Source organism: Ctenopharyngodon idella, chromosome 14 (genome assembly GCF_019924925.1).
Source record: "Ctenopharyngodon idella isolate HZGC_01 chromosome 14, HZGC01, whole genome shotgun sequence".
Taxonomy (NCBI): domain Eukaryota; kingdom Metazoa; phylum Chordata; class Actinopteri; order Cypriniformes; family Xenocyprididae; genus Ctenopharyngodon; species Ctenopharyngodon idella.
Window position 1 is genome coordinate 26,195,718 of NC_067233.1, and position 15,860 is coordinate 26,211,577.

General features: G+C 34.9%; 2 protein-coding genes across 3 annotated transcripts; both read right to left on the reverse strand.

Annotated features, from left to right (window-relative positions):
- Positions 1-1,496: 1,496 nt before the first annotated feature.
- On the reverse strand, positions 1,497-8,460 carry selenot2 (selenoprotein T, 2). Of its 2 annotated transcripts, XR_007924843.1 has the most exons (7): positions 8,157-8,460; positions 6,548-6,658; positions 6,332-6,458; positions 4,574-4,661; positions 4,300-4,446; positions 3,053-3,153; positions 1,497-2,430 (listed from the first exon to the last, which is right to left on the reverse strand). XR_007924843.1 is itself a non-coding variant. In XM_051860062.1 (6 exons), exons 1-5 carry the CDS (start codon positions 8,339-8,341, stop codon positions 4,325-4,327), a joined length of 633 nt encoding a protein of 210 aa, XP_051716022.1. In that variant the 5' UTR covers positions 8,342-8,457; the 3' UTR covers positions 1,497-2,430; positions 4,300-4,324. The 2 variants fall into 2 exon arrangements, 1 of the variants encoding a protein (XP_051716022.1); XM_051860062.1 differs by lacking the exon at positions 3,053-3,153 and having other exon boundaries at positions 8,157-8,457.
- A 1,183-nt stretch (positions 8,461-9,643) lies between these two features.
- rab33a (RAB33A, member RAS oncogene family) lies at positions 9,644-14,431 on the reverse strand. Its single transcript, XM_051860061.1, has 2 exons — positions 13,840-14,431; positions 9,644-12,097 (listed from the first exon to the last, which is right to left on the reverse strand). Exons 1-2 carry the CDS (start codon positions 14,101-14,103, stop codon positions 11,651-11,653), a joined length of 711 nt encoding a protein of 236 aa, XP_051716021.1. The 5' UTR covers positions 14,104-14,431; the 3' UTR covers positions 9,644-11,650.
- Positions 14,432-15,860: the final 1,429 nt, after the last annotated feature.

Here is a 15,860-nt window from a genome sequence, read left to right on the forward strand (position 1 = left end):
ACATGCGAGTCTTTCCCTCCGAGACTTAAAAGATCTCTTTAAAACTATGCGTTTCTGATGAGGATACAAATATGCAGTTTTTTTTTAGAAAAAATTATAATGGAAAAACTCACTCCATGGTGTCTTTTCTCACACTAACCCCTGGTTTCACAAACAAGGCTTATTTTGCATGTTTGAGCTGTTTTAACTTAAAGCAACTTTTAATTAATTAATAATGGTGAATAATTGAACATCATTACATTCTTTTTATAACTGAAATATTTGGACATTTAGCTAAAACTTAATTTAACACAATTACATTTAAGATGATTGTGAATACATGCAGGCTAATTCGGGCATCTTTATGCTATGCTAGTACATAAGCTATTTTTTTTTTTTTTTTTAGAGGTTTCAAAGTGTAAAAATAGCCAGGTGATTGATATATATATATATACACACACACATTGAAATGTTTACATACAAGAATACATTTTACAGCTTTCTTGTTTTATAAATTGACTTTAGGTATTGCTGAACTTCTGATTTCAAAATTAAAAATAGTTTTTTTTAATGACCACTATACTTACATTTATGTATGCTAAATTTTCCCAACAGAAGTAACAAATTAATCGAATAATATTCCTTGAGACATGTCATAAGTGAAAAAGCTAAATGAAACATTTTCAAAACAAAGTTGAAAGCTGGGCATATGATCGCTAACAAATAAGCAGCAATCTGACCAAAATCTGGTTGAATGAAAAAAAAAAGTTTCTGCATGCATTTCACAAAATGAACAAATTTTTATATTAAATATCAATATCACAGCTGAATCTGTTTAATCTGTTACAATGAAATAATTGCTGGAGTAGTATTTATTAAGTTTTAAAGAAATTTCTTTTATTTTGTTAGTGATTAAATAAATATGAGGTAATTTCCAAATTTTATACCATTTCAGACCATCAATACGGCCATTCCAGAAAGTTATAATAGGAGGACTAGAGACAAAATCCCTTTGAAAAAGAGCCTGAACATGTTGATTGTTATGCTTAATATGGGAAGAAAAACAGCAGAGGGAACAGCATCCACAACCACAGCATATTTTTTAGGAGTGACTGGGATTTTAAATTTAGACAAATATTCAGAGCAAGACAATAGAATAGACTTTGGGTCATGTGTTAATGCACCATTAATATTTAAATGTGAAATTGTTTTAATTTGAAATTATTTATTTATTTTTTTGCATGAAATGTTTTTAATTGAAAAAAAAAAAGGCTGAATTTTATCTTCTAATTGGCTTTGAAGAGTAAACAAATTTTTCATTGTCTGGGAAAATGGGGGGAGATCTCTGAGTGAAAGCTGTCATTTCAGACACTATTATCTTCTATCACGTTATTCTGATTTTCACTGATTTCTTTATGTTATTCAACAATAATTAAATCAAGCACAAACAAAAACAGACCCCACATTAACAATCATGTTGTTACTCAATTATATATGAAAACAGATTATGAAAATAATTCACAATCACATTTTTATTTATTGGAATCTTGATTTTACATCACTGTGAAACAAAGTAAAATATATTTTCTCAATGCAACTTAATCCCAACTATCGGTATCACTGTTGTTACAAATTCACAGAGAGGTACGCTAAAATATAAGGGGTACATTGCTTGCCGCCATGTCTATATGGAGAGAGCTGGAAAAATACAGGCTGTCTTTGGAATTCCCATTCACATCTTCTGATATGCAACACTCTCAATCACACCATCATTAAAACAATTCCACAGATTACTCTGGCAGTGCTCTGGCAAGTCTAAGCAGAAGAAGATCTGGCCTTAATAATTCCCTCAATAAACACAAGCAGTGCTTATGAATCTAACCAGCGAACCTGTGACAAACACAACAAAAATGTACCACTTCAAGCATTTAAACTCAGTTAAACTCATTTAAGCTCACTCTAACAAAACTGCATGATTCTGCAGTACACAAACATTCTCACTAATTAAAAAAAAGTCAGATAGGCCTACCCCGAGTACAGTACAGTCTAAACCAGTGCAAACACATGATCATGTTAAAGGTCATTTAAAGACATTTACATTAAGAAAACATCACAGTTGCCCTTGAGAAAGATGGAACATTCCATTCGATTTCAATTACAAACAGAACTACCCTGGCCAAAAAAACAAAACAAAAAAAAAAAAAAACCCTAACTTCAGCATTCAGTAATAAATGTAGTGCCTTTAGCTCTCATGTGACTCTCCTACTACAAATGCATGAAGCTTGATGCTCTGAAGAGATGTAGTCGATCCAAAGGTGTGTGTCGCCGGGCAGAAGGAGTGTGTGTGGTGGCCGAGCATCCAGTCTGCGCTCACAGTGTGCTGTTTGCAGCGCAGGCCTTCATTATGCCACAGTCTACAGTCCCGCTGACTAGAGAAACAGCTCCGGAGACCTGAGGATGAGAGGAGGACACTTGATACTGCTCTTGGGTTGAATTATGCATGTTGATTGACACCATGTCCTAAACAGGTGCAACACAGAATCAAGTACTGACAAAAGCAGTTTTTAAAATAGCTTTTACTGAAGTTTTAAAAAAATGCATACATTGGTGACAGGAGAACTTTTACTTTTTTTCCAAGAAAGGAAAATCTACATGCTGCATATGGAAGCTTGTTTCTGCCACTAAATAAAAAAAAAATAAATAAAAAAAGGTAATTGCGACTTTATCTCACAATTCTGACTTTTTTTTCTTGCAATTGTGAGTTATAGTCAGAATTGCGTGATATAAATCCAGAATTGAGAGATAGTCACAATTCTGACTTTTTTTCTCTCGCAATTGCGAGTTTTTGTCACGCAATTCTGACTCTATGACATGCAATTGAGAGATATAAAGTCTAAATTGTGAGATATAAACTCACAATTTTGAGAAAAAACATTGAGAAAATGTTTTTTTTCCTTCACAACTGGACATAACACAATTGTGAACTTATATCTCACAATTCTGACTTTATAATCACACAATTGTGAGTTTATCTCACTAAAGTCATAATTGTGAGATAAAGAGTAGCAATTACCTTTATTTCATGGCGAAAACAAGCTTCCATAGCTGCAACTGCTGAATCTCCATAGACATGGTAAACTAAATCGCTGTGAATGTGATTTTTCTGTCTGAATGCTAGGAAATAAAAAGGCAGAGTACAGCAAAACGCATCTATATTTTGAAAAACGCATATTAAACCAAACATACAGCATAAGCTGTTTAGTTCGACTCATGAGCACATAACTCTTGAGCTTTTGAAATATCAAAACTAAGGTGGTTTTTTTTTTTTTTTACTAGTGATTTTATTTATTTAGCATGAAATTTAATGTCTAAAAAAAGCTTTGAAGCAGAAAAATAAACTGTTAGCTAATAACTATAGTACAGAACTTTCTTCTGCTCATCAGATCATACGCAAATGCTGAAAGATACCAATTAATCACAGAAAACGTTCGCTGTTGAAGTTGCGCTCACAGCGCTTATTCACACAGGCCTGTGTTTCTCAAATATAACTGCAGAACATTGTTAAAAATAGAAAAATATTTTAAATGGTAATATTTCACAATATTACTGTTTTTACTGTACTTTTGATAAATAAATGCAGCCTTAGTAAGCATAAGAGACTTCTTTTAAAAACATAAAATTTCATGTACCGATTCGGATGCAACTAACATCTCTGTGTTTATTACAGAGATGGGAGTGTGTGTTTTCTATATATGGGCGTTACAGACGGTCATCTGCTGTGCTTGCCTGTATCATGTATGACATATGTCTTTTATTTATTGTTTGTTCATATAATGTTTCCCTGAAAATAATTGCACAGAATGCACACCTTAGAATGTGCGTCAACCAATCAGATTCAAGCATTCTACTGCCTTGTGTTAGGTCTAAATAATTTAATTTATTATAAAAACCCTATTTAAGTAAACTTCACAAGTTCATAGAAATGGCTTTTTATAATAAACTTGCATAAACGAGCTGAGAAATCTAGGCAAGTATCTTACTCTTAACTGACACTGATATTAAAATAGGCAGTGTTTGTTAGCAGTTTCCGAAAAAAGGGATTTTCAAAAACATTTATAATCTTTCCAACTTCAAACTATTGAACAGTAGTGTAAATTGCCATGTAAGCAACAAAATCAAGCTTTGCATATGATCTGTAAGTCAAAGGAAAACACCTGTACTGAAAGCAACAACAACAGAAAAGTGTTTGTTAAACACCTGCTATGCTTCTACATGCTGCGACACACATAGTGACGTCATAGTACAGGTTTGACCACTCACATGTCTCTTGGCAAAAACAACAGCACTACGGTGAGGGAAAGTTCATCTTGTCAACCTGATTCATCTTAAGGTGGTTATCCAAGATCTGGAAAAGCTCCTGAATGTTGGGCACATATCCTGATTGCAACTTGGACCAAATTGGTACATCTAAAACAGAAAGACAGCAATGCATCAGTGACATACATACATATATTGCTCATATATATATATATATATATATACTTTAAAGTTGTTTTTTTCCCCCCAAGTGGAGTGGTCATCCAAGTGACATTACCATTCAATGTAATCTCAAAAGCTCCTGTCGAGAGGAAATGGGTCTCCAACATGTTACTAAGGAAGAATGCCATAAGGCAGGAGAAAATCTGCAAAATAGACCATCAACCGTGAGAATATTTCCTCCAGGTTTAGATTGCTTTCAATTAACAGCACTATGCAGATAGTGGACAAAATGCAGTTGGCATTAAATGAAAATTCACCCCATCTCTGTAATTGATCTTATAAAGCCTCTACAATGCAAGTAAATCACTCTTATATGCGACTACATTTTCAAGCAAGACCACTAAATAATTACTGTCATTAGCCAATGGCTAATAAATTGTGATATTTTACTCACCAGTGTGTAAGTTAGAGGCTAAGCATAAGTTTAGGACAGATATATTTTCACCTTCACTCGTCTTGAACACTCTGGCCCTGTTTACACCTGGTAACGAAAGCGAAAACGAAGTGGGCGCAAGCGCTCACCTATTATTATAACCCTGTTTTGATTTCAACAAATCAGTTTGATCAAACACAGACAATGTGATTAATATTCATTAACCTGGCAGCTCATCAGACCTTAGCGTGTTTTATATTGTTATTAGTAGTATTATTATCTTGTCAGTATTACTGTTTTTTTTTTTCTACAGAAAAACTGAATGAATAACATCAAGCTCCACTGGCCCCAATTTCTGTTAAAATGACAAATATGCATTCATACATGGTTTGGTTACCACGTTTTAGTTCTAATTACTTAAGTTCTATCATAAAAAAAAAAAAAAGAAAAAAAAAAAAAAATACTTGACTGATTGATGTTAAAAGTGCAGTTGTTTTGCTTTCAGATCATATCACATATGAATATATCTTAATGTAAAAAGACTTATTTGGTATAAGTCTGGCGAGTAATCTGAAAAATGTATTAGCCAATGGCAATTCTATTGCCTAGGTGTGCGTAGAGGCTTGCATACTGTGAACAATTCATGATGAATATGCTTTAGTTTTTAATTCTTTTAGATCTTGAACTTCTTAATCAAAATCTTCCAGTGAAATGACAGACTTCTCTATGTTGATATATGCTAGACTTCTCCAATTATTTTGTCTGCCCCTTTCTGACAATCAGCTGCAAGCTTTCATTTAGATATGCCTCCATCCAGTCAACAACCGATGCACAGAATCAAGTCCCGCCCTACATTTTCTTCTTCGATAATCTATATTACTCATATATACCTGTCAAAATACTTAAAGTTCTGGTGCTACTTCCATTACATCATGACTTTATTGTCAAATAAATAATGTAACCATACAATAAAATACAGTGCAGGATAAGCATCAATAACACCAAATATCATGATGTGAAACCTGTCCCACGTTTGATTAAAGACTGTAATATGTGACATAATATAGCATATTTCCCTGTGGGCTCATGGAGCATGATTCATCAGCGCATGTTATTCTAAAACAAAAACGAAGAGTTTGTTTTCATAATTGTTCCTTGAAATGAATGTCTAACTTTGAAATGACTTATCTGCTCATATAACCAGGGTCTCCAGTAAAAAAATGAAAACAAGTTTTGATTTTACATCTTTAACATAGGCGTTTCTGCCAATTCATGCCCTTCAAACTGAATGTCGTGGTTACGGCTCTAAAATGCTGCTCATTCCTCAAAACAGGATTTGTGTCAGTTCAACCATGACACAGTGGCAGTGCAAGTTTATCTTCAGCCTCGACTCCTCAATAAAACCAGGTTAGAGTCCAAGCGCTTTTTTAACAACATTACCTTATTCTCCTGTCCCCAGAACCATATTCTTGGAGTGTTCATTCCAAACATTTGGAAAGGATTTTGTCCAGTCACAATCAAAGCAATGGCAAGGAGTTTGAAATAGGAGATGAAGTTGCCTAGATATCTGCAGAGGAAGACGCATGAAAAGTTTAGTCAGGACTAAACCACTGTCTGACAGGGTCCATTCCATATCCTCTGAAAAAATGCACTCACTTGTTGATGGGTTTGGGAGGGTAATTCTCTCCCTCGATTCGGATGTCTGGGTACAGCTGGCTGATGGACCGGGAGTACTCCTGGAACACCTTATTGTACCCTCAGGAAATACTGAAAACAAACACACAGTTAACGGCTGTGATATATCACTTTAGAGATGGTCATGAATATCAAGTCCGCGAACAAGTCAGCATGAAATTAAAATTAAAATCCATTTTCTGAATGCATTTTATAGATCTTGTGTATCCTCTCTCTGGTGACATCTGCAGGTCTTCTCCAATCATTTAATCCTCTTAAACCTCAACATCCAATCAACAACCGGTACATAGAACTAAGTCCCGCTCTACATTATTTTTTCCTCAATGATGTTACACTCAGATGTACGTCAAAAAATCTCGCTACTTCCGTTTCATCACGACTTTAAAATATCGATGCCTATTGCCTACATTTATATATCAAAACCAATGCATCCTCTTCATCGGTTAGGATAGGATGACAAAATGAATGAACTACATTAGTACATGAGGTCATCCAATCATAACAGAGGTCATTTACATATAGAAGTCTTAAAGTCGGCATGAAACTGAAGTTGCGATAGTCTTTTCTTCCCTATTGTGATGTATATCAGAAAGAAACGACTTCTTGAACTAGAAAAAAAGTAGGGCGGGGCTTGATTTTGTCCATGGGGAATTGATTGGAAGGTTGTGGTTTGCTATTGGTCAATCTCATGTGAGTGACAGGTGGTCCCATCCTCATGCCAGTATAAAATCATCATCAGAGAAGAGATGTCACTGCAGAAGGGATGGGAAGTTATTCTGATTTAAGATTATGAGTGCACATGGATTTTACGGATAAATCATTTATAATAAATGCTGCAAAACACCATAAAAATAAGAGTTGTCAATTTGTCTCATGGTGACTTTAAAACTACAGTAGAAAGCCTGTTTAAGGGGCAGAGAGAGAGTGTAAATAGTTGGCACAGTATATTACATAAGAGTATACATAGTCTTAGTAAAATGCATTGTAAGAGAAAAAAAAATACTAATAAGATTTAAAAAAAAACCTTTCACTTAGATAACAAACAACACATCTAGCTTGATCAGAAAGTCTAATATGTCGCTCTTTTCTACTGTATTTAGATATTTTGTGTTGTAACAGAAGCAACGTAATCCATAATCTTTAAGCAGATTTATAATAATCTGCTGATTTCAACACATTTCACGAAACATTTTAGACAGTAATGCACGATAACCTGAGCACTTTTCGCAGCAATAATATTATGTAATGTACATACATTTGCATGTGTTGTAAAAGAAAATTTATGATTATAACGTATTTATAGGGTGTACTGACGTAAATTGCAGTGCTTGACAGTCGTCCCATGACAGAAGTGGCCCAATTCATCTCAATTCATCATCTTTACGGTGTAAACTTATAATGCAGATTACAATCATTTTAATGCACATTTATCCATTTAAACATTAGAATACGCATTATTTTTTTTAACATTCCTGCATGCTACGTTAGCCGTATTAGCTTAGCATACCATGCGGGCTTTAAACAGACAGTGAAAACACTGAATAACACGAATGTCTGTGCAGTCTCTCACCAGAACTGGAACTTGAGAACCGGACCCGTGTAGAATGTGTGTTTGTTCGGTCTCTGTGTGAGCATGTCGGGTCCGGCGCTGTCTTGTTGAGTCATGCTGTTGCGGCCCACATAAATATCCCTCAGTGTTACCACAGTAAACAGCAGCAGGGCCGTTAATATACCCGTCTGGCTGTACTCCGCCATCTCCGGCCCGTCCACAGCGACAGAACCAAGCCCACAGTACCCTACTACCGCCGCCGCCGAACGAGCGTACTGCTACACAAACCAAGTGAATCAAGGTAAAGCGACCGACCAAATATGTTTCAAAATAAAAGTCTCTCACGCTGAGTCATGATGGAGAACGTGTAAACAGCGACATCTACTGGGTGCCGTGTGTCATCAACGCATTTCAGCTCCAGCACGCCACTCTGTGTTCATCAAAGGAAATGACAGGGGAACGGGCGTTTAGAACAAACAAACATAGATTAAAATGAAATTGTTTAAACGCGTTTTAAGTGTTATTGATAAAAGTTTGTAAAGAGACAGCAGTTACAACAACTTTTTTCTCAATTTTAAATGGCACATGAATTACTGTGCAAAAAGACAAAGTGGAGAGTTGACAGCGACAAAAATGGCGCTTTTTTGGTAGGCCTACCCATCTGGGACTCAGTTATTGTGTTTAATAATCTTAGAGAGATATATTAGTTTATGTGTTGATTATGCGCTTTTTTGGCATTATTATTTATTATGGGCATCAAATGAATAATGAGTTTAACTTTAAAATATGACATTTAAATATATCTCTACATGCAAATACCTTACACGTTGTTTTTGAAATGCAATAAATAGGCTTTCGTAATTTTATATTTATTATATAAATTATATTTAATTATTTTTTATTAATGTATTTTATATTTAGGCTGTATTTTATAGCCTCTGGAGAGATTTTGAAGCCATTGTTTCACTCTGAGAGTATGAGAGTACACTGAGAATATATCTTAACCATATGCACTTTGACTAAAGTTTAATTTCACTTTTAAATTCCGCGCATCAGTCTAAGTTTCTATATTATTTATTTATTTGAATATACAACTGATTCCATAAGCATGGGTAAGATTTATTATGGGTTTTTAAACTTGCTAATATTTAGTTCAGTGAAAAATGATTCCATCTAAAAAATCCATGTTTAAGTCCTCTCTTTACATTGCAAATTCATCTATTAATCTTTTTTTTTTTTCTTTTTTTGCATATTTTTATCACAGGATGATTATCGTTTCACGCTGTTAGTCTATTGTTAATACTGTCCTCAATAAATCAATGAATAATTTATGCGGAGTAAAATTTTACAAGCATCTGTGACTCTTTTCAGCATAATATGTTAACAGCGTTATGTAGTGCATTTGAAAATCATTTAATCGGTTCATCATTTTTCTATGACAAAATATGAACTCCAATAATTGTTGATGCTTTAAAGCTGATACATTTAGCTAATGAAAGGGCTGGTGCTTCAGGATATGTGAGATTTAATTTGGTGCTCAAAACCTAACATACATATTGTGACGTCACACAGCATATAATGGCACAAAACAAGACAAATCATAAGGCTTCAATGTCTTCATCAGATATAAGGCTAAAACTATTGAAACCAAAGAATTCTCTTATGAATCTGAATACATTTGAAACCACGCACACAAAAAACTGCAACTTCTTCTGTAGAACCAAAAGAATGGAACAAAACAATAGGCAGTGGGTAGAGCTTATAATAACAAAACAAACAAAGTTACACTCTCTTATTCCATAATCAACATTTTCCACAAACACTCACACTGCCATTCTGTCATGGTAATATCATTTTCTGGTTCTTTTGAATATAAATGTAACAATCATTAGCCTGTTCGAACCTTGCTTTTGTAGATATTTGAGTCTTTATGCATTTGGAAGAACCACTTTAAGCTGGTGAAATACTGTGTGATGCTACATAAAACTTCCCACACGGTTACACTCGTTCACAATGTGCATGTGAATTATGAGTGGCATCTGATTACATTAAGCATTTTGTTGGGTCACTAAACTATTTAATGCTAACTAACTATCAGAATGTTTTAATATTTCCATAATTTTAATGAGTTTCAAATACATCCATGCTGTTAGTGAGGGTTAATGTTAGAAATATTTTAGCAAGGAGTAACTAGAAGGCTAGGGGAAAAACAACAACAACAAATAAATATGTTTTAAGGCAACACAAACATTTGAATGATCATTGTAAAAACTCTCATGCAGTGCTGAAGGGTTTGGATTCCATGTGCAGTTCCCGGACATCTAAAACCTTAAAGGGATAGTTCACCCAAAAATGAAAATTCTCACCCTCATTTTGTTCCAAATGTGTATGTTTCTATGTTCTGTTGAACACACACACATGCAAAGATATTTTGAACAATGTGGGTAGCCAAACAGTTGCTGGTCCCCATTGACTTCCATCGTATTAAAAAATACTATGGAAGTCAATGGGGACCAGAAACAGTTTAGTTATCCACATTCTTCAAAATATTATTATTATTATTTTTGTGTGTGTATGTGTGTATGTTCGGCAGAACAAAGGAACTCATACAGGTTTGGAACAACTTGAGAGTGAATAATTGATGACAGAACTTTTATTTTTGGGTGAACTATCCCTTTAAGACCATCAGCCAATGACGTTGGAGATGTTATGTGCTGATGGATGAACCCAAATGAATGTGTGAAAGAACCAAATAACAAATGTCACGTCTCTTCATTCATTTAAAGGTTACTTTTAAGTGGTATTTTGCATATAAATTGTTCGCTAAATTAAGCATGAGGGATCAAAAATCATTCTTCTACACATGGGTGATATATTGAGTAAACCTGTCAAGCTCACATTTTTCTTTTGATGATGAAAATGAAGCATATTGTAGGGCCATTATATTTTTGCAGATTTTTTTTCTCATTTTTTCTTCGCCAAAAATCTCAAAATAATGCACCTGATGTTTTACTTTTGAGTAAACTACTTATTTTGTAATTATAAAATAATGATGATTGTCATAAGATTCTATTTATACAATATTGTTTTATTTAAATCAGCAAAAATTAAATGTGTTAATAATAATAACAATAATATATAAATTGTTTAGCATTACAATAATGAAAGTAAGATTTTTTTTTTCATTACAGTAATGTGAATTTTGGGGGAAATGTGCTTAATTGTCATGAAAATAATGTCACAATGCAAATGTGGCTTTATTTTATTTCTCATTTCTTTCTTTTGATTTTGAGATAAAATATGACCCGGACATATTCTTGACTGTTTTTGTGGGATTTACCAACATGTGAGATAGCATACACAAACACACACATATACACACACACACACACACACACACACAGAAACAAGGATAGTTCATGGAGCAGCTGTCATAAAGTAACTAAAATTAGTTGCAGGCACATTCTTGCATTGTGAATTATCATCAGTGTTAATAATTTCACAGTTTAAGGTCCTCAGCACGGGCAGTTACTCTTAGGATCGGGCTGATGTGTCAGCCTCACTCTGCCGTCTTCTCTCTCCACATCTCTGTAGATCAGGGACTTTTGGGCTTTTAGACGACATGCGAGGCACATGAAAATGGAGTCCACGTTCTGGCTCTCCTTGGGATCTTTGGCTGATGTTTCAAACAGTAGCATGTTATGGGAATCGGCAAACTTAAGGGCAGTGTTGGAAGGGACCTGGATCTGGTCAACTAGATCGCATTTGTTTCCCACCAGAACACGAGGGACTGAGGATGACACCCCGTGCCCGTTACACTCCTGAATCCAGGTCTTTAGGTTCTGGAATGAGGCCATTTTTGTGACGTCGTACACAAATACGACAGCATGCACGTTGCGGTAGTAGTGCTCCACCATGCTCTTCCGAAAGCGCTCCTGGCCTGCTGTGTCCCATACTTGTACCTGTTAAGAGAAGAAACAAGACAGAATCTAGTTTTAAGGTTGCAGAGAAGTTAAAGGAGAAAACTGAAGCATCAGAAATAACCAAGCATGATAATAAATAAATCTCTACTTTTTTAAAAAGGATTCAGGATGTGATGTTAAATTCAAATGATTACTGGTCATAGCTTTGACCTTTACTCATAACTGTATATGACTGCTCTTTAAATGTCATAGTGTTTCTCTTTTTTTAAACATAAATTGGTTCAACATAAAGATCATTTCAGTGTTGATGCATCTGGAATGTTTAGTACTGGCTTCAATTGCATTAGACGGATGTGTAACTTTCTCAAAATACATTTATAAAAATATACAAAGACATATCAAAGGGGTAAATGAACTCAACTGACTGAATACACACACACACACCTATATGTGTGTATACACACACACACACACACACACACACAGGCAGGCAGATGACAGAACAATAGATAGATAGATAGATAGAGATTGTTTATGTGTGCTTTATGTGTTATCTATGTAATGTGTCACGCCCTTTGCACCAGTCTATTGTAATGTGTTGTATTAATAACAATAAATAAAAATACAAGATATTGTTGAACAATACCATAAACTATCTATTGGACAATCTGACTTGAAGGGTTAGTTCACCCAAAAATGAAATTTCTGTCATTAATTACTCACTCTCATGTGGTTCCAGAAAAGTAGTAAAGACATCGTTAAAATTAGTTAACATGACTGAAGTGGTTCAACGAAGCGACGAGAATACTTTTTTGTGTGCAAAAACAAAACAAAAATAATGACTTTATTCAACAAATTAGTTACTCCCATCATTCTCCTACACTGTTTACGTTCAGCAGTTCCAGGTTCTACGTCAGAACACCGTCTCAGTATTGGCCCGCACTGTTCACGTGAGCAGCACAACACATGCATGTGATACTGACACAGGAGCCGGCCAATACTTATTTTTGTTGTTTATGCGCACAAAAAGTATTCTTGTCACTTCATAACTATTTTAATGATGTCTTTACTACTTTTCAGGACCTTGAATGACAGTAAGTATGTTGCTTTCTATAATGGATAAAACACCTCTTGGATTTCATCAAAAATATCTTAATTTGTGTTCCAAAGATGAACGAAGGTCTTACGGGTTTGGAACAACATGAGGGTGAGTAATTAATGACAAAAATTTCATTTTTGGGTGAACTAACCCTTTAAGATGGTAGCTGTGGAACATGATAGTTTCTAGATGGCTGACTAGCAACTATATCCAAAACCAGTTTCATCACTTTATGTTATGATATGAACATAAGGTGTATCTGCAACATGATATATCAGTTTCCACCTGACAATGACAGTTTGGACCAGCTAATGACCAGTTTAAAACAGGTAATAACCATCTTGGACCAAGTAAAAACCAGTTAACATTTTCCAAAACACTAGCTACCATCTTAAGATGGATTTTCCAGCAGGAAATTGCAGGTGTGATGAAAGAATCCTTTTTATTTTTTTAAATTGTCGACATTGTGGCATGTAATTTGATTAGTCTAAAATGAAAGACGAGGACCAAACGCCTTTGAAGCAACATGCTATCAGAAAGAGGAATTAATGCAGTTACTAAGAATGTAAACATTGCTTCCTCACGATGCTGCTGTCACACGTCCACCCAAACACACAATACAATAGTGATACAACGAGATATCGGCCTTCGGGACGAGAACAGCCCCGACAATAAATCCCACCTTTATTTTCTCGCCCTCGATCTCCACGGCTTTCTCCCTGAAATCCACGCCGATTGTGGCTTCAGTCTTGCAGGGGAAGGCTCCGCCGGTGAAGCGGAAGGTTAAACAGGTCTTACCCACATTTGAGTCCCCGATGACAATGATTTTAAAAATCCGCGTCTGCACGCTGTGATCTAGAGACGTGCTCAGGTCCAGAGACGACGTGAGATTGGCATGGCGTGAGTTGGCAGTTCCTTCTCTGTTTTGTGGGAATTCATTTGCCATAACGGTGAAATGATGTACCGAGCCTGGTGCTCACTGGTCCGGCGGTGATGATGGTGGTGGTGATGGGGGAAGGGATGGCAGATCCACTCCCTTTGCAGATGCAGGGAGTTTACATAGACTGACAAGTGTATGCCAACTGATGCAGTATTCTTTCAAACGCAAATAAAATCGTAAAATAGCTGAAAAATAAATGATACTTTACCCTTCTGTTGAATAAAAATGACAACATGAGTACGCTGGTTAAATTTAAAGGGATAGTTCACCCAAAATTCTGTCATTAGTTTACTCTCATGTTATTCCAGACTTGCTAGTATTATTGCAGTGAAACGCAAAATCATTTTGGAAGAATCTTTATGCAGCTCTTTTCCAGACAGTTCATAGTGATCACATCTGTCAGCAAAACATCATAAAAGTGTCCAAAAAGAACTCCATATGACTCATGCTCTATTGTGCAAGTCGCCTGAAGTCATATGCTTGCTTACAATGTGAGAAACAGACCAAAACTGAAGTTGTTATTGATGGAAAATACCCCTCTGTAAAACTGTTATGTAATGCGCATTTGTCAGATTAAAAAAATAGTACGACAAGGTTTGATGACTTTGTCTACACTTGCCACTTGCCATGTGTCATAATTGAGCATGACACTTCAGTTATAATATGTGGAATGGAGAAAGACATTTAATTGCAATTATTGCTGCATGAATCAATGATAGAATTTTAATTTTCAGTCCCTTAACCGTATTTTATCACTCTATCATAGATCATAGATTTATGGAGTTCATTTATGTATTCATTAAGCATGAATTGAAAAAATCTTGACAATTGTTAATATACAGTAAGAGTACATAGCCATAATGTGTATAGAATAGCTCAGATAGTTTGGTCCTGAATTAATTTAATAAGAAATATTTGAGTTCATAATGAAATCTGACTTTTGTCTACAAACTTTAGTATCTTGGCAAATCTATTGCACAGATTGTTGAGATCTCTTCTCGAGCTCTAGAGCAGACAAATCAAATAAACACATATCTCACTGTGATTTTTATGTCCTATACATGAAGTACTATTGCTTGATTCAGCACTGTGGTGACTTACATTGAAAATGTAATAGATCTCAAATTAATGTAGGCCCACATTAATTTACTAAGTAGTATTGTGCAATTGTGGCATTTTGTAAAATGTAAAAGAGTTGGAACAAAATTACCATAAATCAGATTTATTTATTTGCCCAGTGTGGCAGTAAGTATCTTACATAATTGTGTTATTGTCTTATTTTTTGTACAGCTACCACATCAATAGCAACATTTGTACCATACATTGCCTCATCCTACTCTGACAAGGCCATTTTGTTCTAACACACTGAAGAATGCAAGAAATTCAACAGAGTACATATCAGACAAATCGCAGACATTCTGGAATGTTTTATGTACAATTTATGTTAGATAGAGGTATGTAAAATGACTGTTTACTCTGTGGAATATATAAATATGTACAAACCAATATTTTTTATAAATTAAATACAGAATACCAAAGACATATTATCCTTGGGTCAATGAATAGGCAGATCCAAAGCTAATAAATCACGACAGTTTTAAAAAAAGTCATTTAACAACATTGATGAGGGTATTTTAAGTGCTTTGGTGCACTTAATACATTTTTAACTACAATATATATATACTTTTTTTCTCAGAAAGGTGTCCATTATTTTATTTTTTTTTTCTATTGCAAAGCTAAATGGATTTCTATCTATTGCTCAG